The 27,082-nt window shown below is 42.8% G+C and overlaps 1 protein-coding gene across 1 annotated transcript in view; it reads left to right on the forward strand.

The window, feature by feature from the left end:
• The window catches only part of LOC126354003 (peroxidase-like), a 268,422-nt gene that overhangs the window by 161,247 nt on the left and 80,093 nt on the right, over nucleotides 1-27,082 (forward strand). Inside the window, exon 5 of the mRNA XM_050003316.1 lies at nucleotides 21,162-21,353. Within this exon, the coding sequence (XP_049859273.1) occupies nucleotides 21,162-21,353 (192 nt within the window). The remainder of the gene's footprint in view (nucleotides 1-21,161; nucleotides 21,354-27,082) is intronic.

Here is a 27,082-nt window from a genome sequence, read left to right on the forward strand (position 1 = left end):
TCATCAAACAGAAAATCAATTTAAAACATTTGTTTATTACAGGAGGTCGATTGTAAACATGATGGATGGAAAAAGTAAGTAAACTGTTTATTATTTCTAAAGTAATGGCCACAGTGGACCACAACGCTCAATGACCTTATGCACAAATATATTCGGTTGATTGACCAAAAAATTCGTCTGCTGAATAGGAGCTGACCACCAGTACGTCCTTTAGGTCCTTCGAAATTTTTTGCGGTTGCTACCAAGCTGCATAAAATAGTCTCAGTTCATTTGTCACGTCAAACCTGGCTAAAATCACGAGCTTACTACGGGATCCTCATCAGCAACAACTTGCTGTCGTGACTGCTGTTGTGGTAACCGTTTATAGTCCATAGACGGCTTGTGATTGACCCGGAGTGCGTTTTCTTTACGTCACACTGCCAGATACTGTGTCCATCCTTGCACTGTTGGTGCCAGCACGTTCGCACGAATGTAAACAATCGAGCGCATTTCTCTGTGTCTTCTCAGCGTCGAGAATTTACTTCCACGCAGTGTTAACAAAATAACACAGCAACCAGATATGCAAAACATTATGAAAATCTGTTTAACAGCTTGCTTATCCATCTTTTGAACGAAACACACCACTGATTCTGCGTGTCAGGGATCCTACAGTTTGCTATTAGGCTTGTGGAGGTTCTTGGCAAGAGATGTCTACGCACAGGTTATGTAATTTTCGTAAGTAACAGGCCGTTGGTTTGTATACGTGGTGATGGCTTCCGATAGTGGTCCTGATGGGTTCCATAGGATTTACATCAGGCGAATTTCGTCGTCGAGACATCAACGAGAGTCCTCCATAATGCTCCTCGAAGCATTGTAGCACTATTCTGGCTCCGAGACAAAGGCAATTAAACTGCTGAAATATGACATCGCCTTCGGGGAAGACATGAAGTATCAAGAGCGGCAGCTGTCAGCGTGTCTTCAATTACTACCACAGGCCTCATGCAAACGCAGGAGAATGTCTCACATAGCATAATACTCCCCCCACCAGTTGCGTCCGTGGCGCGCTGCACCTTTCGAGCAACAGTTCACCTCGATGACGGCATTTGTGGAGACGACCATTGACCTAGCGTAGCAAAATTGTGGGTCAAACCTAAGAGTCGACAAGTTACCACTGATCGACGTCGAATTCCGATGGTCCCGTGCCCACTGCAGTCGTATTTGACGATGTCGTTGGGTCAACATGTGAACACGTAGCGGTGTTTTGATGCATAGCTCTATTTTTAAAAATGTACTATGAACGGTGTGCTCCGAAACACTTTTGCGTGCACCTGCATTGTGCTCTTTCGGCACTGATTACCATCTATCCTACTTTACATAGGAGGCAAGCCTCCAAACCCCACTTTCTGCGTAGAGTCGCGGACGACCAACCATTTCGCGCCTAGTGGTAGTTTTTACTGTCCCACTACCTCTTCCCGTGGGTGCTCCCTAGAGTAGCACGTGAAACTGGAACAGCCTCACCATTTTCGAGATACTAGTACACAGGCTCTGCGTAATAATAATATACCCTTTGTCAAATTCGCTTATCTTAATGGATTTCCCCACGAGCAGCCCATTATGGTGATGCCCCGTTTGTGTCTGCTCCGCTTACATACTATTGTCAGCGCGTCAAGTGCCTCCAACGCCAGCATGCGGTACCCAACGTTTCGGTAGACAGTGGTCATAATGTTTTGGCTGACCAGTGTTGTGTGTGTGTGTGTGTGTTGTGTGTGTGTGTGTGTGTGTTGTGTGTGTGTGTGTGTGTGTGTGTGTGTGTTTGTGTGTGTGCAGTTCAGAACTCTGATACTAATCCACCAAAAAATTAAATCTCCGTCTATATGATTCATCAGCAATTGAGAATTAAGTGCCTGGCAGAGGATTCATCATACCACCTTCATGCTATTTCTCTACCGTTCCATTCTCGAACCGCTACGGTCGCAGGTTCGAATCCTGTCTCGGGGGTGGATGTGGGTGATGTCCTTAGGTTAGTTAGGTTTAAGTATTTCTAAGTTCTAAGGGACTGATGACCTCAGCAGTTAAGTCCCATAGTGCTCAGAGCCATTTGAACCATTTGAACCATTCTCGAACAACGCTCTGGAGAAACGACTGCTTACATCTTCCCGTGCGAGCTTTGATTTGTCTTATTTTATTTTGATTATAATTTCTCCTTATGTAGGTGGGCGACCACTGTATATCTGTACACTCTGAGTGGAAAATTGATGATTGAAATTTCATGAGACTTCATGCCGCAACGAAAACACCCCAGTTTTAATGATTGCCACTCCTCTTATCATATCCTTAGCACTCTCACCCCCAATTCGCGATAATACAAAATGAACTGGCCCTCTTTGAATTTTTTCGATGTCCTCCGTCAATACTATCTGATGCGGATCCCATACCGCGCAGCAATACTCCAGAAGAACGCGGACAAGCGTCTCGTTAGTAGATCTGTTACATTTTCGAAGTGTTCTACCAATAAATCGCAGTCTTTGATTTGCTCTCTCCACTGCATTATCTACGTGATCGTTGCAATTTAAGTTATTCGTTATTGTCATCACTAAGTATTTAGTTGCCCGCATCTCGTGGTCGTGCGGTAGCGTTCTCGCTTCCCGCGCCCGGGTTGCCCGGTTCGATTCCTGGCGGGGTCAGGGATTTTCTCTGCCTCTTTATGGCTGGGTGTTGTGTGTTGTCCTTAGGTTAGTTAGGTTTAAGTAGTTCTAAGTTCTAGGGGACTGATCACCATAGATGTAAGCGAACTTTGACGGATTCCTTTTAGCATTCATGTGGATGACTTTACACTTTTGATTACTTAGAGTCAATTCCCACTTTTCGCACCATACAGACATCTTGTCTAAATCAATTTGCAATTGTCTTTGATCATCTGATGACTTCACAAGATGGTAAATCCCATCAAATCTGCAAACTACCTAAAGGGCTGCTCAGATTGTCTCCTAAATCGTTTACTCGTATGTAGGTAAGGAACAGTAGGCACCCTATAACACTTGCTTGGAGAACGCCAGATATTACTTCTGTTTTGCTCGAAGACTTTCCATCATTTACTATGAACTGTGACCTTTCTGACACGAGACCACGAATCCAGTCGCACAATTGAGTCGATACTCCATTGGCACGCAGTTAAATTAGAAGTCGCTTGTGAGGAACGGTGTCAAAAGCCTTCTCGAAATTTAATAGTATGGAATCAGTTAGACATTCCCTGACGATAGCAGTTGTAACACGCCCGGGAGGAAAGGGGGTAGATATGCAGTACTAATAAAAGCTAGGCGTTAGCACTCGAGACCGTACAACACTCCCTAGACTCAGGAACGGGGCTGGATATTTAACGACAGTGTGCCTAAATCCGCGTACCTGGTCTTTCCCTTAGCGATTGATCAGCTACTCTCTACACTGTCTGCTATGATGTGTCCTGTAATAACTATTGTCTAGCAGGGAGAGTAGCCACTAACACCAAAATACCATGTTGATCTGGTAGAATTCACTGTATTCTGTTAAACACTCGCACACGGTGGGGCTGCCCTGTTCACAATTGACATTATTCCACAATGGACGTGATCAGTAATTGTACTCCAAGTACGTGTCCGTTGTGATGTATAAGGTTGCTGTCTAAATGATGGCATCCAATGCAAAAACACAGTGCATAGAATAATCACTGTTCAACGGATGTTTTGTCAGTCGATGATTGGCACAGTTCTTCCAACAGTACTAAACAATTCAATAGCTTACAAACGAGCGTGCGCGTGACCGAATCGCGACTCGGATGCTCCATAAAATTTCTGGTACAACATACAAACGAGAAAGTACCTGCGTAAGTGATATACAGCGAGTTAAAACGATTTGTGTTTCTTTCACTTACAACTTGCAATTGGGATCATACCAATCCACATAATTTTTTTGTAACCGTCGCGACGCGGTTGATTGTTGTTCTCCCGATACGACACACGAAACCGAGAAACATCACCTTTAGGATAAACATTGATACTGCGTCGTGAACACTGAAATAAAACGCAAGACTTCTGTCGCAGATATTTTCAATTACTTCTGCGTAACTATGTGCTGCATCCACGGCATCAACACAACACTCCGCCCACGCTCCACGACAGCTACGCCACGGCTCTCCACCGTAGGTCTGGGCTCGGGAGAGAGGCGACTATCGCTAGTCAACGATATAATTCTATGCTTACACACTCATTACGTCGTGAGAAAATAGAGATCTAGTAGTGTTTCACAAGGACGATATTTTCTGAATTCGTGTTGGCTATTCGTCAATAAATCGTTTTCTTTGAGGTAATTCATAACGTCCGACCACATTACATGTTCCAAAATCCTATTGCAAATCGACATTAGGGATATGGGATTACTACAGTTTCCTGTCTTAGGTAGGCCTATTGGTGTGACTTGTGCAACTTTCCACTCTTTAGGTGCGGATCTTTTGACCTACGAGTCATTGTATATGATTGCTTAGGATGCATCTATTATGTCACCATACTCTGAAAGAAATCTCACTGATATACAGTTTGGACGGGAGGCCTTGCCTTCATTAAGTAATTTAAGCTGCTTCGCTACACCAGGGATATTTGCTTCTTAGTTACTCATGGTAGCAGTAGTTCTTGATTCGCATCCTAAAGTATTTACTTCTTCTTAGATGCAACCCTCTAACGTTACAGAGAAAGTCGACTTTGAAATTTTCCGAGTTTTGACGGGCTGCGTGGCTCCATGGTAGAATGCTCACCGACCACGCGGGCAGCCCGGGTTCGCTTCTTTGGTGTGGTAATTTTTTGAAGAAGGGTGCATGTTTCCAGAGCATCTCCGTAAAGCGTATAATACATAAGGATGCAAAAAATTATTTGTAAATCTTTTAATCCAAACAACCATGATTAACATTTTTATAAAATATTGATAATTAAGAATTCATACTTGCAATGAAAACTGATTTTTTTGGGTGATATGTAATTAGAGATAGGAAGACATCCATTTTTCATAAAAACGACGTTTAGAAATGTGTCAATAGCATATGTTCTGTGAATTTTATATTTAAGTGAGGTAGGTGTTCGAAGTAACGGAGAAAAACGAAATAATACTGACCGAAATTGTGACTCGAATCAGTCACTATTAATCTCCACCGCTACTGTTTTTTCCCCATCTTTGTGTATCTTGCGCTTCGCGGAAATGCTCATTGGACATATACCTTTGTTTAACAATGTGCATCATCCGCGGATGGAACCTAGGCTCCCTACGTGGCAGGCGAGAATTCTACCATAGAACTACGCTGGCTCTGAAAAAGAGAACTGACCTCGCTTTGGATTATTAAAGACGCTCGGAATACTTCAAAGTCGATTTTCACGCGAATTTTTGAGGGATTCAAATGGTTCAAATGGCTCTGAGCACTATGGGACTTAACTTCTGAGGTCATCAGTCCCCTAGAACTTTTTTTTTTTGGGTCATCAGTCTACTGACTGGTTTGATGCGGCCCGCCACGAATTCCTCCCCTGTGCTAACCTCTTCATCTCAGAGTAGCACTTGCAACCTACGTCCTCAATTATTTGCCTGACGTATTCCAATCTCTGTCTTCCTCTACAGTTTTTGCCCTCTACAGCACCCTCTAGGACCATGGAAGTCATTCCCTCATGTCTTAGAAGATGTCCTATCATCCTGTCCCTTCCCCTTATCAGTGTTTTCCACATATTCCTTTCCTCTCCGATTCTGCGTAGAACCTCCTCATTCCTTACCTTATCAGTCCACCTAATTTTCAACATTCGTCTATAGCACCACATCTCAAATGCTTCGATTTTCTCCTGTTCCAGTTTTCCCACAGTCCATGTTTCACTACCATAGAATGCTATACTCCAGACGTACATCCTCAGAAATTTCTTCCTCAAATTAAGGCCGGTATTTGATATTAGTAGACTTCTCTTGGCCAGAAATGCCTTTTTTGCCTTAGCGAGTCTGCTTTTGATGTCCTCCTTGCTCCGTCCGTCATTGGTTATTTCACTGCCTAGGTAGCAGAATTCCTTAACTTCATTGACTTCGTGACCATCAATCCTGATGTTAAGTTTCTCGCTGTTCTCATTTCTACTACTTCTCATTACCTTCGTCTTTCTCCGATTTACTCTCAAACCATACTGTGTACTCATTATAATCTTCATTCCGTTCAGCAGATCATTTAATTCTTCTTCACTTTCACTCAGGATAGCAATGTCATCAGCGAATCGAATCATTGATATCCTTTCACCTTGTATTTTAATTCCACTCCTGAAACTTTCTTTTATTTCCATCATTGCTTCCTCGATGTACAGATTGAAGAGTAGGGACGAAAGGCTACAGCCTTTTCTTACACCCTTCTTAGTACGAGCACTTCGTTCTTGATCGTCCACTCTTATTATTCCCTCTTGGTTATTGTACATATTGTATATGATCCATCTCTCACTATAGCTTACACCTACTTTTTTTAGAATCTCGAACAGCTTGCACCATTTTATATTGTCGAACGCTTTTTCCAGATCGACAAATCCTATGAACTTGTCTTGATTTTTCTTCAGCCTTGCTTCCATTATTAGCCGTAACGTCAGAATTGCCTCTCTCGTGCCTTTACTTTTCCTAAAGCCAAACTGATCGTCACCTAACGCATTCTCAATTTTCTTTCCATTCTTCTGTATATTATTCTTGTAAGCAGCTTCGATGCACGAGCTGTTAAGCTGATTGTGCTATAATTCTCGCACTTGTCAGCTCTTGCCGTCTTAGGAATTGTGTGGATTATGCTTTTCAGAAAGTCAGATGGTCTGTCGCCAGACTCATATATTCTACACACCAACGTGAATAGTCGTTTTGTTGCCACTTCCCCTAATGATTTTAGAAATTCTGATGGAATGTTATCTATCCCTTCTGCCTTATTTGACCGTAAGTCCCCCAAAGCTCTTTTAAATTCCGATTCTAATACTGGATCCCCTATCTCTTCGAAATCGACTCCTGTTTCTTCTTCTATCACATCAGACAAATCTTCACCCTCATAGAGGCTTTCAATGTATTCTTTCCACCTATCTGCTCTCTCCTCTGCATTTAACAGTGGAATTCCCGTTGCACTCCTAATGTTACCACCGTTGCTTTTAATGTCACCAAAGGTTGTTTTGACTTTCCTGTATGCTGAGTCTGTCCTTCCGACAATCATATCTTTTTCGATGTCTTCACATTTTTCCTGCAGCCATTTCGTCTTAGCTTCCCTGCACTTCCTATTTATTTCATTCCTCAGCGACTTGTATTTCTGTATTCCTGATTTTCCCGGAACATGTTTGTATTTCCTCCTTTCATCAATCAAGTGAAGTATTTCTTCTGTTACCCATGGTTTCTTCGCAGCTACCTTCTTTGTACCTATGTTTTCCTTCCCAACTTCTGTGATGGCCCTTTTTAGAGATGTCCATTCCTCTTCAACTGTGCTGCCTACTGCGCTATTCCTTATTGCTGTATCTATAGCGTTAGAGAACTTCAAACGTATCTCGTCATTCCTCAGAACTTCCGTATCCCACTTCTTAGCGTATTGATTCTTCCTGACTAATGTCTTGAACTTCAGCCTACTCTTCATAACTACTATATTGTGATCTGAGTCTATATCTGCTCCTGGGTACGCCTTACAATCCAGTATCTGATTTCGGAATCTCTGTCTGACCATGATGTAATCTAATTGAAATCTTCCCGTATCTCCCGGCCTTTTCCAAGTATACCTCTTCCTCCTGTTCCTCTTGTGATTCTTGAACAGGGTATTTGCTATTACTAGCTGAAACTTGTTACAGAACTCAATTAGCCTTTCTCCTCTTTCATTCCTTGTCCCAATCCCATACTCTCCTGTAACCTTTTCTTCTAATCCTTCCCCTATAACTGCATTCCAGTCGCCCATGACTATTAGATTTTCGTCCCCCTTTACATACTGCATTACCCTTTCAATATCCTAATACACTTTCTCTGTCTGTTCATCTTCAGATTGCGACGTTGGCATGTATACCTGAACTATCGTTGTCGGTGTTGGTCTGCTGTCGATTCTGGTTAGAACAACCCGGTCACTGAACTGTTCACAGTAACACACCCTCTGCCCTACCTTCCTATTCATAACGAATCCTATACCTGTTATACCATTTTCTGCTGCTGTTGATATTACCCGATACTCATCTGACCAGAAATCCTTGTCTTCCTTCCTCTTCACTTCACTGGCCCCTACTATATCTAGATTGAGCCTTTGCATTTCCCTTTTCAGATTTTCTAGTTTCCCTACCACGTTCAAGCTTCTGACATTCCACCCCCCGACTAGTAGAACATTATCCTTTCGTTGATTATTCAATCTTTTTCTCATGGTAACCTCCCCCTTGGCAGACCCCTCCCGGAGATCCGAATGGGGACCTATTCCGGAATCTTTTGCCAGTGGACAGATCATCATGACACTTCTTCAACTACAGGCCACATGTCCTGTGGATACACGTCACGTGTCTTTAATGCAGTGGTTTCCATTGCCTTCTGCATCCTCATGTCGTTGATCATTGCTGATTCTTCCGCCTTTAGGGACAATTTCCCACCCCTAGGACAAGAGAGTGCCCTGAACCTCTATCCGCTCCTTCGCCCTCTTTGACAAGGCCGTTGGCAGAATGAGGCTGACTTCTTATGCCGGAAGTCTTCGGGCGCCAATGCTGATTATTTATCAATTATTTATCAATTATTATTTATCAATCAGTGGCGGGGATCGAACCCGGGACCGAAGACGTTTTGATTATGAATCAAAGACGCTACCCCTAGACCACGGGTACTTAGAACTACTTAAACCTAACTAACCTAAGGACATCACACACATCCATGCCCGAGGCCAGGGCTTAGTGCTTCCGAATTTGATTCCATGTACACAGTTGGACAGTCACTATGCCTCGCAGACAGGTGCGTCAACAAAATACGCAGATGTCAGCATTTGAGAGAGGACGTGTAGTTGGGCTCAGTCGGGAATCGGGAGTCGAGAATAATCGGTGAATCGCTCGACATCTGAATAGAAGAGATACCACTATTCGAAGATGTTGGCAGGAATGTGTGAACCACGGCCGAACACAGCGTCAAAAAGGAAGTGGTCGACCTAGAGAGACGATAGAACGCAAGGGCGAACAGTCGTCTGAGGCGCATTCAGAGACCCGGATTCGTCATTATCATCGATCCAACGTGCAACTAGTGCTCCAGTACCACAAGGATCATTGACAGGTGTCTCATAGAAAGGGAGCCGAGCTCACGGTGCCACTTCCTCCGCCTACCATTGACTTCTGTACACCAACAAGCCTGTCTGCAGTGGTGTCGGGCACATTCGGCCTGCAATGAAAAGTCTCCAGTGATGAGTCCCGCTTCGAAATGAGCCCCGTCGACCAGGAAACACGTCTGGAGAGGTCCAGTCAGTGGTGGGATACCAACGCGACTGTTGCCCGCCATACAGCCTGGCAACCAGGTCTGGAGTGTCATTTTATTCCATATCAGGACCTTTTTGGTAGTCATCCACTGCCCCTTAAAGCACAGTGGTACTTCGACAATGTTCTGTGTTCTGATTTATTGTCCTTCATACTGAGCCATCTTGGACTTACATTTCAGCAAGATAATGCCCAGCCGGAGACGGCGAGAATTTCTACTGCTTATCTTCGTGCTTGCCAAACCCTATCTTTTCCGGCAAAGTTGCCGAATCTCCCTCCAGTCGAGAGAGTTTGGTGCATTATCGGCAGAGATCTCCAACTTCGGGGTTTTGGCGGTCTAATGAGGCACTTGGACATAACTCGGCACGATACCCCTCAGGGGAGCATCCAACAACTTTATGAAACAATGCCAACGCGTGATGGCAGAAATCGATCAACGCGTTACCGACTTGCTGGATTTTTTAAGCTTTTCCTCTTGGATAAATCGTCAAATGTCTCTGAAATTGTAAATAATTTCTTTTTCTGTAAACGTAATATCTACTGATTTCCATCCCATTCGGACAGTTTCTTCGTGGTGGGTCTTTTCTTCCCTTAGCTTGTAGTTATTACAACAGCAGATCAGACAGTCAATTCTTCCTAACGAGCCGTTGGGGGATCTGAATCTCATAGAAAATAGGAGTTGTATCCAGATTTGACGCTACAAACAATCCGAGATTGTTTTGTACAAAAATGTCGTTGCGAGGAACATAGATCTCTGTGTTAGCAATGTGCTCTCACTGTTAGCAATGTGCGTTCTTTAAGAATGGATGCTCGAGCCGAAACGACAATGCAATGTGCAGTTGTCTTTGAAACAAGTAGGAAAAATATGAGTTGTAAAATCACAGTTTCACACTTGAACAATCTGATCTGTTGAATGGGATTTTTGGAGTGATTACCGTAATTCTGTGCCCCTCACGCTGCATCAAGTAATGGTTAGAATCTTGTTTTTTCAGTTACACCGACACTAAGATTGTTCTTTGACGAAACGCTCCTTTTGCCTCTTGTACACTTGATAGAATGTATTGAGAGAGCTTGCATAGCTAGAATGAACCTGTTCAGAGAATCTGCATGCACTGAAGCTAGAGAGGTACGAATCGATCAGGTGTCCTAACACACACACACACACACACACACACACACACACAGACACCTGGGAAAGTGCCGCTGGCAGCCAGGCAGGACGGCAGCGAAAGCCGACAGCGAATAAGCATGTAAGACGTCGCTCAGAGGCCGCAGGCCATCCGGGAAAGCCCGCAGAAGGCGCTGCTGCTGGCTGCGGCACAGTCGCTGTACAGGCGGAGGAATGTGTAGAAGGCGTCCGGTGTGTCCCCTTGCCGCTGCATACTGACTAACGGAGCAGTTAGCAACGTTGCCTCTCTACTTGCCAACGATTCTCCCTCGTTTTTTTTTTCCGACTGACAGTCAAGCTACACATCAAATCATCCAAACACTATAATTCTTGGAAGAATGTTTTTATCATTTAACACTTCTCTCATCTCGTTCTTCGTGATATTTTATGAAACTAAATTCTAAACAAATAAATAAAAACCTCGCACCACGAAGGAATTATCCGAATGGTGCGAAAATCGGTAAATGTCATTTCCAAGTACAGACAAACAAATGATTACAGTTTCAGAAAATTTGGACAATTTATTCAAGAGAAACAGCTTTACAATACGAGCAAGTCAATAACACCTTGGTCCACCTCTGGCCTTATGCAAGCAATTATTAGGCTTGGCTTTGACTGACAGAGTTGTTAGATGTCTTTCTGTGCTACCTTGTTCGTCAAGGTAGGATTTGGCAAGCACGAAGACAATCAGCAGAAACTCTACCAATGTGCAGGCAGGCGTTATCTTGCTGAAATGTAAGCTCAGGATCCCTTGCCATGAAGGGCAACAAAACGAGTAGTAGAATACAGTCAACATACCGATGCGCCGAATTGGTTCTGCTATGGAAACAAATGGTACCCCAGGCCACCACTCCTGGCTGTCGGGCTCACATCTGCCCAGGGCGTTTCCAGACCCTCTTCGGTGGGCAGAGGGGCTCGGCTCGAAGCTGGACTCGGCACTGAAGAAAATTCATTTCCAGCCAATGAGATTCCAGGCCGATAACGTTTCTAAAGACGCCCCGGACAGCGGTGGGATACCAATCTGATTGACACCCGCCATATGGGTCAACAACCAGCAGTGATGGTCTGGGGTGGCATTTAATTTCAGAGCAGCACTCCTCTTTAGTTGTCATCCGTGGCACACTTACCGCACAGTGGTACGTCGACGATACTCTGTGCTCCGTTTTGTTACACTTCATGACAGACCATCCTCGGGTTTTTGGTCTTAGAGTTTGCAATTAATAATGGCAGTGAACCTGAACGCTTGTTAAACGGCAACAAACACAATATTAAGTTAAAACAAACAACTGCTACGACCGTCCTTTTTTTTTTCGAAAGCCGTTCGGTAGGAATTTCTACGACAAACGGTATGTACGGTCGAAAATTAAATCTCCTTCGCCATGTTGCTGCGGCGAGTAAGGAGTTGCACATGTTCCACAGCCTGTGCTGTATCCGCTAAATCCTCTGATAGCCCGCATCTCGTGGTCGTGCGGTAGCGTTCTCGCTTCCCGCGCCCGGGTTCCCGGGTTCGATTCCCGGCGGGGTCAGGGATTTTCTCTGCCTCGTGATGGCTGGGTGTTGTGTGATGTCCTTAGGTTAGTTAGGTTTAAAGAGTTCTAAGTTCTAGGGGACTGATGACCATAGATGTTAAGTCCCATAGTGCTCAGAGCCATTTTTGAGCCAATCCTCTGATAGCTCATCTGACAACCACATATTAAAGAGTACGGTTTAAAAAAAGTTATTTTTGGTTAGAAAATGGCTTGCTACGAGTGGTTCTTTCAAGTGAAAGCAAACTGGTGCGGGGTAGACACTTAGCAGATGACGGTGACATGGCGCAACACGTACATAAAATTATTTCCTCACGATGACACGGACTAGAGGTTATTTCCTGGCGACGACATCGACGAGAGCTTACTTCCTCGCGACTAGATGGACGAGAGGAGCTCGTCCATGTCGTGTGGAGAGGTTAAATCTCCTTTTCCTCGCTCCCACGGAGAGACGAACAGTGTTCGTAACAAAGTGATAGAACGTTCGTCTGAAAGGACAGAACAATTAAAAGTCGTGGGAAGTACCGTTGTAGCATTGGCAGGAGCATTAGCAGCCTCATTCGCCGAAATATCGACCTGTCCAGAAACCCATACGAACGACACGTTGGTGGCACCATCAGCGAGAAAGTGAAGGCACTTGTGGACCCGTTGTACTGAACGGTGGTGGAACATCGCAGGAGACTCTGCAGAGCACTGACGGAATTAGAGCGTGCGACAGACTTAGAGATTCTGTGTCACTTTGACGTTCAACATGGCCTGATTACAGGCTAATTTCACTCCATTAAAAATCGAGCACTAGTCTAATAGATGAATTTAAAAACCTCTTCGCTGACAACAGAGGATTATCCCGTGTTATTGTGATCCTTAGTGCTGCCGATGTAACTGAAGGTGCTATCCCCAACAACAAATGATGCTCCAGAAATCTCGAGTGAATGACCGAAGCCAGAACACAGTTCTATGGATGCGAAGTAAGTTCAAGATGGGCATGAACCTGCGCACGAAGCCAACAGGAATGACTTTTACTCCTCGGGAATGTAGCAGGTAACACGAGAGGAAGCTTTCGAAATAGAACACGAAAGAGGACTGTGGGAGGTAGCAAGCTAACAGATCTTGTCTCGTATTAACAGTCAGGGACTTCCCAACACAAAATATCTGTTTTTCAGAGACAGCTCTGTTGTACCACCGTTGTCACAAGGCAGAGCTCTCAACATCACTTTCCCAGTCTCCGTAAGTGTTACAAGTACAATGACCATTCTAAGATCGTAAACGGCTCCATCTGATCCCATTTCAGTAATCACTACATTATACTCGCTTCCTCATCCATTTGAAACACTTAAAATGTGCGATCACATCTCCTTCAACTTCAGATGGATTAGTCGTCCCAGTTCGACCTATTGTACTGTTATATGATTCATACTTCCCTCCGTCTCTCTCCGCAGCTCAGTAACCAAATGAATTGTCGTATTTGTCGCCACTGTCTTCAAGAAAGACCACTCACCCTACAATAAGTCATCCTTGCCGACTGATCCATTTTGGGACCCATCTACCCTCCCTCATGAATTGGTCCATTTCGATTTAAACCCGCTGGACAGCGTAGTTTAATCTACCCAAACTCACCCTTTTCTACCGCCTTAATCCATACCACCAAATCTATTCTCCACCCAGACTCACCTTCTCCCTTCCGAGCGCCCCACCACTGGACCTAGTCCTTTAGTTGAAACAGTATTTCATCCACAAGCGACTTCATCGATTTCACCACTCTCATGATGCGATCGGTAATAATCTAAATTAAATCGCCAAATATTTAGCATTGTAAGTCTTATTTATCGTTTAAATAATTAGAAATTAAATAGTTATGCAATAAATTTACGAAAATTTATGCTATTTCCCTTTTTTAAGCGTGATGTGGCTGAAGTAATAAAGATTTCAGTCCACCTTTGTTGTGAATGGCGAGAGACTAAAAAAGACAGACAAGTTCATAAATATCTGTTACGTGCCGCGTAAGTTAACATAGACGTTTTCTGGGTGTAGAGCTAAGCTACTTGGTTGACAAAACACACGTTTCGGTCACAGTTGCAGTGGCTTACTCTGGCTCTACTAATAAAGAAATTTCAGTTTTATCCAATCCGTGATAACTATTTTACGATATGACGCAGCTCTAAAATAAGAAAAATTTTATGTTCGTACATCTCGGTTCAGGTCTTGTTAGTTCAGCAGTTATGATACTAATATATCCCTAGAATCTATCAAACCACTACGGTCTTGTTCTAACAGCTTCCTCTTTTCCACCTGACTTTTTAGTAAAAAGAAACGTTCGTCGCATTTCCAAAGAAAGCTACATGGACTTAAAAAAGTATTGATTTGATCTGAAGATGTGTTTATCTTCTGTACTGGCAATGTTACTCTCATCACGTAAACAATGCAAAGTGTTTGAATGCGCCTTTATTTTGCAAGTCTTCTTTCTCTACGGCACTAGTTCACTATAACTGATGGTTCCAAGAAAAAAGACAACTTTCGTTATCGGTGTCAGTATCTGTTATCCGTATGTTATGTCCGTTTCTTGTCATACCTGTATAATTTTACTTCATCTATAAAGGGCTAATTGTTACTTAATTTTTGAGCGTACTCCTATTGCGGTGGGATTTAAGGCCAATGAAGATAGTCTTTATCCGTCTCAATTTTTCGTCGTTAATCTTACCATATATACGTTTTTCTAGGAAAACGTGTGTCATTTTAGTATTCGCTTTCATTTTTTCTTATGGTAAGTTCAGTAAATTTGTTTGTTCACCTACAAATTATGCTCTTAACTGCTGCAGCGTAATTTTTTTCCTTCTCTACCGTAACTGTTATCGGACCTCGTCACTGCTAAGTATTTGTAAGTAAAAACATTCTAAAGCCAAGATCGCATAAATATTTCTTTATTTGCAAACAATCGATTCCGACAGGCTTTGATGTTTTCTTCAGGTCTTCAAAAAATTGTGTTATGAAATGTGCTTATTTTGAGTTCTATCTCACGCCAATTTGCCAACTGGTCACGTAGATAAAATGTACCACAGTATATAAAGCTTTGTCAGAAACAAAATATTTACCTAAAAACACCTTGTGCACATGGCCATGTCCATATAAGTAGCGCTCAAAGATGACTGTTACGTCATAAACACAGTACCAATACTGTGCTTTTTATTGTGTGCTGTGTTTTTATGAGGTAATAATCATCTGTGAGCGCTACATATATGGACATGATCATGTGCACAAGGTGCTTTTTCATTTTTAGATTCTATTTATGACATATCTTCATACAATGTGCTATATTTTATCTACATAACAACTTGGCGTCAGATCTAACTCAAAATGAACACATTTTATAACACAAATTTTTGAAGGCCTGAAGATGACAGCAAAGTCTGTCGAAACTGGTTGTTTGAAAATAAAGAAATCTTTATGCAACCTGGGCTTTACAAAATTTTTGCTATGTAAAACAGATCGCTCATTCTAATTTTTCAGCATGATAAAGTTCAATGCTTGTAAGTAGACCTATGTAATGTTTAATAATACCTTCATTGTAAACTTAACGTATCTGATGAGAGTAATCCTGAAGAATGTATCAAAATTACGTATGAAGCTACAGTTCCGGTTGAGAATGGCGATGATGAAATAAACTCCACTTCAAATTTTAAGTAATTTTCTTGTGGAATCACTGTGAACAACATGCTCAACTGTGAAGCAACATGCCAGGTTGCAAAAGTACTGCATAATTACAATAACAACACACTATAACTACTCAGGATGTATGGCTTAGTTTGTGTAACTGAAGCGAACAACGTACGACACTCAGTTAAACATGAAGTGGGCTAAAGTGACCGAATGTTTAAAAATTACTATGGCTATAAAGCGTGTAACACACCCCAGTCACATACACAACTCTTAGTAGATGGCAGAATAGGGAGCAGTAATTACACTCTTCGTACAATTATCCATGTAAGATAACCTTACCCATTTAACAAGAAATAGTGTGAACTGCGAATGGGAGACCAAATAGACTCTATGTTTGGTTATTGATTGAACCAACATCCATTTTAACGACACAGGAAACGTCTTTAATAAAGGAATAAAACAATACTTTAAAAATACTTAACAGAGAGCACTGTACACTCACTAAATGGCTGTTTTCTAGCTAAACTCTGTGCATATAAATAGGTTATATCGTAGCCTAAGACAAACAAAATTATTGATCACCATATAATTGAATCAGATACACCAGAAAGTAGGGTGTAGCACCCCATTTCACCTTGACGATGGCGGCAACACGAGACATCCATTTTTTCCGTTGTGACGTGTGACCTCTCACACTTCACCAACCACCCACGGATATCGATTCGAACGGGGTCCAACATGCTCACTCTTCTTTCGATAGCGTCCACCCAGATATGCTCAAAAGGATGCGATCGAATAGTCTTTTGTCCACACGTACGTGAAATGATCTTCGGAACATTGTGACATATTTGCGGAGAGATGGTGTGGTGTATTGCCTTGATGGCGGTACAAATGCATGGATATGATACATTAGATTATTCTTTGTCGTTTTTAAATGAAGGACGCTTGAGAACATATCAGGAGGCTTATTACGTTTTATAATATCTGCGCCACCAGTCTGGATGATGCCCAGTATTCAAGGAAAATGAACTGTCTCTTCGACGTAGTCATGCCATGCCCTCAGCGAGTACCAAACTGTACTGCATTTCATAGGACCAGGACACCTCCTCCTGTGACTCAAGCGTGACCCGTGTCATATACCTTTTGATGCCAAGGCTGCTGAGTCTTCAAACATCACTTCCCGCTTTCACTGTAGCTGTCTTTACGATACTGCAGTGCGTGTGTTGTTCAGAAACATGATGCTACGTTCCTTCGTATACGCATGCATGTCCGAAGGAAAAGGCAGTGCGGCAACTACAGTCGTTATGAAATACATGAAATATATTCTCAGTTGCGAATATGCACAACCACCGGCTCTATAATGGAATGACGACGATGAAAATTTGTGCCGGTCAGGGACTCGTAGCCTTACTTCCCGCTTATCGCCTTGCCATAGGGGTATCCGATCATGACTCACAGCCAGACCCATAATTCTATATATCGTCAACCACGTGTCTACAACCTGCACTACCGTATGAGGGAACACACATGATGATTGTATGAGAGCAGATTGTGGACACGTTGTTGGCGAGATATTGAACTTTGGGTATGGCCGCTAGAGTCATGCTCGGATAGCCTGTTGTCAAGGCGACCGCTTGCGATAAGCGAGAAATCCGGTTTCGAGTTCCAGTCCGGCACTAATTTCCATCGTCGCCATTCCATTACTCCGCTTATGGTTGTCCATATTCGCAACTGCGAATGCATTTCGTGTAACTGTCTTTACTGTCCTTCTGCAATTTCTGCCAATGTGCCGTTGCCAAACATCAACAAAGACATAATGCAACGACAAAAAAGAACGTCAAAAACATGTAGTGTAAAAACGAGTCGAGGGGTTGTCAGTTGAAAAGAGTATAGCAGAATGGATCGATCAGGATAACTTCGTGACTTAGAACGCGGACTAATCCTCGGATGTCACCTGACAAATCCGTCACGGACATTTCAAGAAGCCCAAGTCGAATGTAGGTGATGTAAATGTGAAGTGGAAACGCGAAGGAATAACCGCAGATAAACCAAGACCAGGCTGACCTCAGGTGCTGGCGGGCTGGTATTATCGAGCACTGCAGCGGGTAACTGTTAAAAAATCGTACGAGATTAGCTGAAGGGAACAGTCGAGAGTTACAAATTGCTATCGGCAGTCCAGCTAGAACAACGACTGTGCGAAAGGAGTGAAAAATTACGGCGTCCAAAGGTCAAGCAGCTCCTCATAAGGCACACATTTCTGTAGCCAGTTCTAAGCGACACTTGGTGTAAAATGCGTCGCTGTTGGGACAGTGTATGACTGGAAACTACAGAGTTGGAACGACGAATCATGCAATATCCTCTGGAAATCCTGTGGCTCTCGTCTCGTGGTCGTGCGGTAGCGTTCTCGCTTCTCACGCCCGGGTTCCCGCGTTCGATTCCCGGCGGGGTCAGGGATTTTCTCTGCCTCGTGATGGCTGGGTGTTGTGTGATGTCTTAGGTTAGTCAGGTTTAAGTAGTTCTAAGTTCTAGGGGACTGATGACCATAGATGTTAAGTCCCATAGTACTCAGAGCCATTTGAACCATTTTTTTTTTAATCCTGCGGAAATTTGGGTTTGGCAAATGCCTGCAGAGAGTTTCCTGTCTTCACGTGTACTATCAACTGTGAAGTGCAGGGGAAATGGTGTTACGGTACGCGTATGTTTTTCTTGGTTAGGTTGTGGTCCCATTATTGCTCTTAAGAAACAGCTAAAAGCGAAATATTTTTGTATGAAATGATAATTAAATCGACATCCTAGCATTGATATACATAATTGGGGACATGTTGTAAATGTGTGCCCCAACCGGGACTCGAGCCCGGGATCTTCTGCTTACATGGAAGACGCTCTATCCATCTGAGCCACCGAGGGTACAGAGGATAGTGCGCCTGCAGGGACTTGTCCCTTGCACGCTCCCCGTGAGACCCGCATTCCCAACATCACTACTGTAAGCAGGATCTCCCGGTTTCGAATCCCGGTCGGGGCACACATTTTCAGCATGTCCCCAATTATGTATATCAACGCCTGTTTGCAACTCGGGTGTCGATTTAATTATCATTTCATTCTAGAGAAGTTGCACCGTCATCAGTGGTATCTGTTCTTTTGGGAACAGATACTACCTTCATACACTACTGGCCATTAAAATTGCTATACCAAGAAGATATGCAGATGATAAACGGGTATTCATTGGACAAATATGTGATCACATTTTCACGAAATTTGAGTGCATAGATGAGAAATCAGTACCCAGAACAACCACCTCTGGCCGTAATAATGGCCTTGATTCGCCTGGACATTGAGCCAAACAGAGCTTGGATGGCGTGTACAGGTCCAGCTGCCCATGCAGCTTCAACACGATACCACAGTTCATCAAGCGTAGTGACTGGCGTATTGTGACGAGCCAGTTGCTCGGCCACCATTAACCAGACGTTTTCAATTGGTGACAGACCTGGAGAACGTGCTGGTCAGGGCAGCAGTCGAACATTTTCTGTATCCAGAAAGGCCCGTACAGGACCTGCAACAAGCGGTTGTGCATTATCCTGCTGAAATGTAAGGTTTCGCAGGGATCGTATGAAGGGTAGAGTCACGGATCGTAACACATCTGAAATGTAACGTCCACTGTTCAAAGCGCAGTCAGTGCGAGCAAGAGGTGACCGAGACGTGTAAACAATGGCACCCCATACCATCACGCCGGGTGCGTTCACCGCGATGGCGCCAAACACGATGCCACCATCATGATGCTGTAAACAGAACCTGGATTGTGATTCTTGAGTTTCTCCCGGCGTATTTGATAATCAAAATATCCACGGGTGTACTGCCGGTCTATAGTGTCCAACGGGCACAATATTTCGGCGATCAAACATGTCGCCATCATCAGGTGAACTGACGGACTGAGCTCCTGTGAACGTCCCCCTGAGCAGCCAAAGCGTACGGATCTCCGTGCCGGCACGTTCACAGGAGCTCAGTCCGTCAGTTCACCTGATGATGGCGACATGTTTGATCGCCGAAATATTGTGCCCGTTGGACACTATAGACCGGCAGTACACCCGTGGACATTTTGAGAACCTGGATTCATCCGAAAAAATGACTTTTTGCCATTCACGCACCCAGATTCGTCGTTGAGCACACCATCGCCGACGCTCCTGTCTGTGATGCTGAGTCAAGGGTAACCGCAGCCATGGTCTCCGAGCTGATAGTACATGCTGCTGCAAACGTCGTCGAACTGTTCGTGCAGATGGTTGTTGTCTTTCAAACGTCCCCATCTGTTGACTCAGGGATCGAGAAGTGGCTGCACCATCCGTTACAGCCATGCGGATAAGCTGCCTGTCATCTCGACTGCTAGTGATACGAGGCCGTTGGGATCCAGCACGGCGTTCCGTATCACCCTCCTCAACCCACCGATTCCATATTCTGCCAACAGTCATTGGATCTCGACCAAGGCGAGCAACAATGTCGCGATACGATAAACCGCAGTTGCGATAGGCTAGAATCCGACCTTTATCAAAGTCGTGATGGTACGCATTTCTCCTCCTTACACGAGGCATCACAACAACGTTTCACCAGGCAACGCCGGTCAACTGCTGTTTGTGTATGAGAAATCGGTTTTGGAAACTTTCCTTATGTCAGCACGTTGTAGGTATCGCCACTGGCGTCAACATTTGTGTTAATGCTCTGAAAAGCTAATCATTTGCATATCACAGCATCTTCTTCCTGTCGGTTAAATTTCGCGTCTGTAGCACGTCATCTTCGTAGTGTAGCAATATAGTGGCCAGTAGTGTATACAACATTTTTGTATCTTTGTAAATGTTTGATAATGGCGTACAGGCTAAAATTGCAATACCACAATAAAAGTACAGCCAAAAGCGAAAACTTCACATTTTGATGAATCTGTAGAGGCATTACAAGAAGTTGGTGGCTACTGACTGTGTTTGCCTGGAAGAGCACTCCTTGAAACTGTGTCGCGAGAAAATCTCCGTGCCTCTTGCCGAGGGAACTGGGCCTCCTTCCCTCCACCTACTCACGATGTGGCACCGGTCTACTCTGCTATATCTCGCTTCTTGCCCGTACTGGGTTCTATTGTCAAAACAATAGCCTTGACAAGATCTGACAGCATCTCAGTCACGTGACATGTTCGACTGTTATTCCCTGAGAGACATGAGCTACGTCTCTCCAACACAACAATTATCTCTAATCCAGGTGCTTGTCAGTGTATAAAAACATTAAGAGATTTTTTTAGTGATCAGTGCTGTACTTTATATTACATGAACAGATAGTTAACTAACTTCATCAAATAAGTGACTGAAGCTACATGTACGAATTTTTGTGCAGATATGGTCTGACCTACGAAGAGATCGAGAAGGGTCTGCCACTGATCGACACATCCAAGACGCTGATCCGCGAGGTGTGTCCACCATTCCTGTCCAACGTGGAGTGCAGACCCGGCAAGTACCGCCGCTTCGACGGTCTCTGTACCAACTTGCAGCATCCAACCTGGGGTGCCATCATGACTCCTTTCAGCAGGTAAGTCTGAACATACTGTACTAATCCAGCAAAGGGTACTCGTGGAACATATTATGAAAACTGAAGGAGGATTGGGTAGAAAGGGAAGGAAATGGACTCTTGATATCAAATGCCTCACGAATTCGTGCGGCATCAGCGGCGACGAGGAAAAATATGTCTTTATCCTTGACCTCCACGCTGGCTACTTGGACACTCCAGCAGGAGGTCGGACGTAATTGTGCATGCCCACTGAATGAGATGGATCTATTGCCCATCGAGGCGAATCAGTCATATGAATGCGTGGGTTCTATTCTTTCGGAGATGTCCGATGGCGCTAGGAGAGAGTGTAGGTCGGCTGAGAGGCGTGCCGAGACAGTCCGCGCAATTGTAATATACACTGTGTGCGGGTGGCGCAATGGGTAACGCAGCTGCCTAGTAACCAGGAGATCCGCGATTCGAATCTCGGTGCGGCACACGTTCTTGACTTGTCGCTGCTGATGCCGCACGAAGTCCTGGTGCAGCTGACATCACCAGTCCCTTTCCTTTCCTTCCGTTTCTTCCCCCTCCCTATTCAATTTACATAACTTTTATCCCACTTGCGGATTTCGCATGGTGTCTGTTCTTTCGGACATTAAGCATGAAAGATATTGTGCAATATCTAATCATAAGCTTGAATCCATTACAGTGTTATACTTAGAAACATGTGCGATAAGTCGATAACATACTAGGCAGCTCTTTTCCAAGAGTGGACAGAACATTATTAATAAGGCTCACTTCAGAGTATTGAATATTATTAATGACTGTCTTCTGAAACGATTGGCGGTGATCGTAAATAATCGGCACTACTTCACAGGTGCGTGACGTAACAGTTTTACTGATGAACTAATTCATTTTTTCTGTTGCTCGAGCTATCAGTGGACAGATCGTGGGAGATGCTGATTTATTTTAAATACGGTTTATGTGGCATCTAATCGCGTACCAACTGCAGATTTCAATGGAACATGCTTTGGTACGATCTCTGTTTTGTTTACTGAGGGCAGATAGTTGTCTTTTGTACGAAACAGCTTCATTAGTTTCTCTAAATGCTCAGGAATATTTGTTATCATGGATTTACCCATTTATTTCAACAAGTGGTGTTTGAACCTTGTAACGATAACACCGACCACCTTAAACGGCAATCGACGCTAATGTTAAACCTCTGCGAGGAATTTTTGAGAAAATTGTGACTGTGAGAAAACCTAATGGGAACAGAACAATCAGACTCCAGCAGAGTGTCACCAACAGTAAACAGATGGGCCAGTAACAGACGTTCTCCCAGCACAAAAACAAGTTGTAATATTACGTATTAATTTCGGTCGCTAGCCTAATTATGCATTCTTATGTCAACCAATATAATAAAGCAGAAGGCAGTGCTAAGGCTAACCTAACCTTCCTTGACACACACACACACACACACACACACACACACACACACACACACACACACACTGATCTCTTCCTTTATATCTGTTCACATTACAACACAGTCACCTAACCATGCAGATAAATGTACTATTAACTGGGAAGTCAGACAAACAAACGATCAATGAGACAGCATATAGTACCATATACCTCTCAACAATACGTACCTAGCAGTTTGTAGAACCAGTCATCAACACACATGAAACTAACATCAGTACTAAACATGGAAAAGCACGAAATGATTCTTACTTAAATCAGGTGGTCTATTAATGATCACACTCTCTAACATCATTGCTTAGTACAGGGTCTCTATGCAGGTGCATTAACGAACTAGCAATAGAATAGCTAACAAAGTAAATATTTCTTTCTTAAGCTCAGTTTGAAGCGATTAAACAGAAAGCAAATCTTACTATACTGTCTCTAAAGGAGCCTTTGCTTTGCTTCATTTACTAACCAGCGTAGCACATGAGGACCGTTAAACTTTCATGGTTTGAAGAACAACACTCATTAACAAAACTACATAAGTATGTATGTGAAATGTTAAGTATTCTCATCAATAATTATTAATTAAGTAAAGCACAACAAATTATAGCTCTTTAAATAACAAATGTGGTTTGATAAGCAGTCTTTTAACCTACTCAAAATATAATTGCCTGTACAAATGCCAACACAACATTAAAATCAAGTTCAAACGCTTTCTCATGAAATGAACACTAATAAAACTTTGTAATTCTGGTCAAAGAGCATAAGTGCAACAATTAATGATCTTTTTCATCTCAGATCAATATTATTGTTGTTTTAAGTAACAACATTACTATTTTCAGACAGATTTTCAAGTAAGGCAAATTATTTAAGTAAATAACTGCAGATTGATTTAAAAAAGCACTGGAAGTGGAGTATTCTTCAATCTATAAAACTGAACATTAAACACCATAACTCCACACATTAGAAAGAAACCACAACTATTTTTACAGCTGCCGAATAACTCTTTCCCTAATAAATTAGGACACTCAGAATTAAATTCACTAAGATAGCATTCCTGCCAGGTTTGTGATTTGGGACAATTGCGGGTGTAAGATAGAGTTCTTAGCAAACCACGATTATTATCAAAATCAACCAAATTTCACAAATACCTGGTCCATTTATAGAGTGCCAAATATAAACAATTTATGGAAGGCTGGTGGCACTGGTAGAGTAATTTTCAGTGGCTGTTAACATGGCGGCGATGCAGTCATGGCAGTACTGTTGGCCTCGCTCTGTTACAGATCTTCTTGGCGTTGGAATTATATTTTTGCAGGGCCAAAAACCATACCATGATAATAGTACCACCAAACGCAGCATTCGAGGCCCATAAATACTGCTCTTAAGCTCCTCTGGCCTCAAAACTCCAAGAATATGAGCGACAATGATACGCTACTGCTAGCGAGATGTTAACCACAGCACTGTTCAAACCAGACTCCTCACCCGTCACAAAGAACGAGTTGCCACTTGCTCGCCAGCCACACCTTTTCCACTCCATCGCGCTACTTGCGTAGCCGTGGGCCTTCCCCACATCTTTTACATTCAACCCTACGTTCCCTAACTCTGGACCAAGTCATTTACAGTATATTATATAACAATCATTCCAGCATTTGGATCCACAAGCACAGACTAAACATCGTCGTTCAAGAAATTCATATAACTTAAATATGTGTACATAGTCAAAGAATTTCCATGACAGATACAATATTCTACATAAACAATACTACAAATAGACATAAAAATGTCGATACAGATACAAAATAGGTCGAAAATAGGTGTTACAACCTGAGTTCTTCCTTTGTTCATATCAATACCGACCATCTTACACAAACACAAGTGTTTCTTTGATTGAAATTTTTTCCTAATTTATTCAAAAGTAATGTTTTCTTCAGTTTGTGACCATTGTCTGATGGGCCTTGTCTAGAAGTAAAGTTAAGTTTCCTAGTGCTTAGCCTTCGTGTGTATTTACGTGAATTTTATCGCAATATTTGAAGTTGTTACTCTGCGTTTGTCACAGGAACCTTTGTGCAACTAAACCACGATGTGTAGAAAAAGTGAAAATATTGTGACCACGGACTTCGCCACTGAATGGTACAAACGATTCTACGCAGAAGGAACCCAAATTTTTACAACATTTTTCAAATATAATCTTAATTACAGATTTTATTAATTTTGGTTAGAAGGGTCTGACATCGACGTCAGTTACTCTGTAGTTCAGCGTGTGTGGCTCAGTGGTGATGGAAAATGGGTTGTCTCTTCTAGTCACTATGGCTCGTGTCATTATTCTAATGTCATTGCAGGGTTATTCACCTCTTTGTGCTGTGGCCCAGTTTTCATGTCCTTACCTCTGAAGTCATGACAATGGTTTCCCCCAGAAATTTTATTTGAGCATGGTTGTCATGTAAGTAAACGAGTGTAAAATTTTGTCACTGGTTTCATATCAGTTCATGTGTTTTATGTGAGTTGTTGATCATTAAAATAAATCACCAGTTTTAATCAGAGTAGCATTCCCTTGCCATACACTCCCATATCCTATAGTCGTTTCCCCGTAAGATATAGAAATAAAGTCCTATTAGATTAAAAATAACATTAAATAGGTTTTCAAGGGTAATGGGTGTTGACGGGATGTGCACTGCGTCTCCCTGCGGTCGAACCTTATCATACTGACTTACCTGTTGCGCAGTAAATTATCAAGATTTTGATGAATGTCAATCGTCTTGAATGGTAAACATTGCACACGCGGTGGACAAGAGTGAGGCCAAAATTACGTAAATTACTTGCGCCTTCCATTCGTTACTCTAGGGCAAATACCACAGACCAAGTCTATACACAGATAGTGTAACTACTCAAGACTAGACAGACTTCAGGGATTAATTCCCCCTTAAGGCGACGTCAGAATTAAACAAAGGTAGTACCCTTAGACTTCAGAGTTTAAACCAAATCCCAGATGGTTAACATCTAAACAAAGGAGTAGTAATCTTGCAAAGGTATATGAGGATACCGAACGTGTAATTCAGTCTGTAAAAGGATATGAAAATGTAATAATCGTACGCGATTGGAACGCTGTAGTGGGGGAAAGAACAGAAGACAAGTGACGGAAGCGTATGGACTTGATAGCGAGCGTGAAATACTACTTTTGTTCATCCATAAACTGTGCTGCCTCGGAAGCAAAATAACAAGTGCAAAGCAAGGTGTACTTAAAAAAGCAGACTAGTACAAGCAAACGTCATATTCCTGGCCCAAAGTATCAAACATGGGCATTAATTTGGAGAAGAGATTATGAAAATTTATGTTTGGAGTACAGCATTATATGAAAGTTAATCATGTGGACTGTGGGAAAACGCACAAAAAAGAGAATCGAAACGTTTAATTCATAGTGCTTCAGAATAACGTTGAGAATTTGATAGATTCTACAGATCTGAAATGAAATGGAAACGGGGATAAGACGTACTTGTTGGAAACATTGGTAAGAAGAAGCGACAGTATGATGGGATATCTTGTAAGACATCAACGAGTAACAGTCATGGTAGTGGAGCTAGCTGTAGAGGGTGAAAATTGGAGAAGACAGAGACTGGAATATAATCAACAAATAATTGAGGACGGTGCGTGCAAGTGCTACTCTGAGATCAAGCGATTGGATAGAAGAGGAATTCATGGCTGACCAGTCGTATCATTGATGGCCCAAAATAAATTTATAATATTGACGTTGATGGTACTATATATTTTGAAGTATCCACCCATAGCAATAAGAATCCATGCCCTGAGAAAGGCGCTGTGAACATGCCTTAGACGTCGGCGTTTTTGTATTTTAACTAATTTATATGCTGAGGCAGCAGCACTCTCAAACGGTTATTGAAGAAAGCCATGATACACGTCACTTATTTTTTAATTAATTAATTATTTTTTGATGTTTTGTTCTATGACGGAGAAATGGTTTACTCACGTAAATGGCTAATCATACTGCTGTGTTCTCCGTGTCAGAATAAATCGGTAAAAGGCTTCCCTAGGAAACTAATCTGTGCTATAATATGTCTTACATCTCGGTACATTACTGCGAATGCACGCAGATCTTCATTAGCGACACCTTGCTGCAGCTGTTGCAGTTGTACGTTGCATCTGTTGCAGAATGTACGAGATTCAGTATGTGCGTAAAATGTGCTACTGAAATAACCCAACACATATTCTAAATCAAACGCACCATCACATGCAGCTACTTCTAAACTGAGTCGAGACCGATAACTATTGTTCCACGCCCGCAACGTGGCGCA

Source organism: Schistocerca gregaria, chromosome 1 (genome assembly GCF_023897955.1).
Source record: "Schistocerca gregaria isolate iqSchGreg1 chromosome 1, iqSchGreg1.2, whole genome shotgun sequence".
Classification (NCBI taxonomy): domain Eukaryota; kingdom Metazoa; phylum Arthropoda; class Insecta; order Orthoptera; family Acrididae; genus Schistocerca; species Schistocerca gregaria.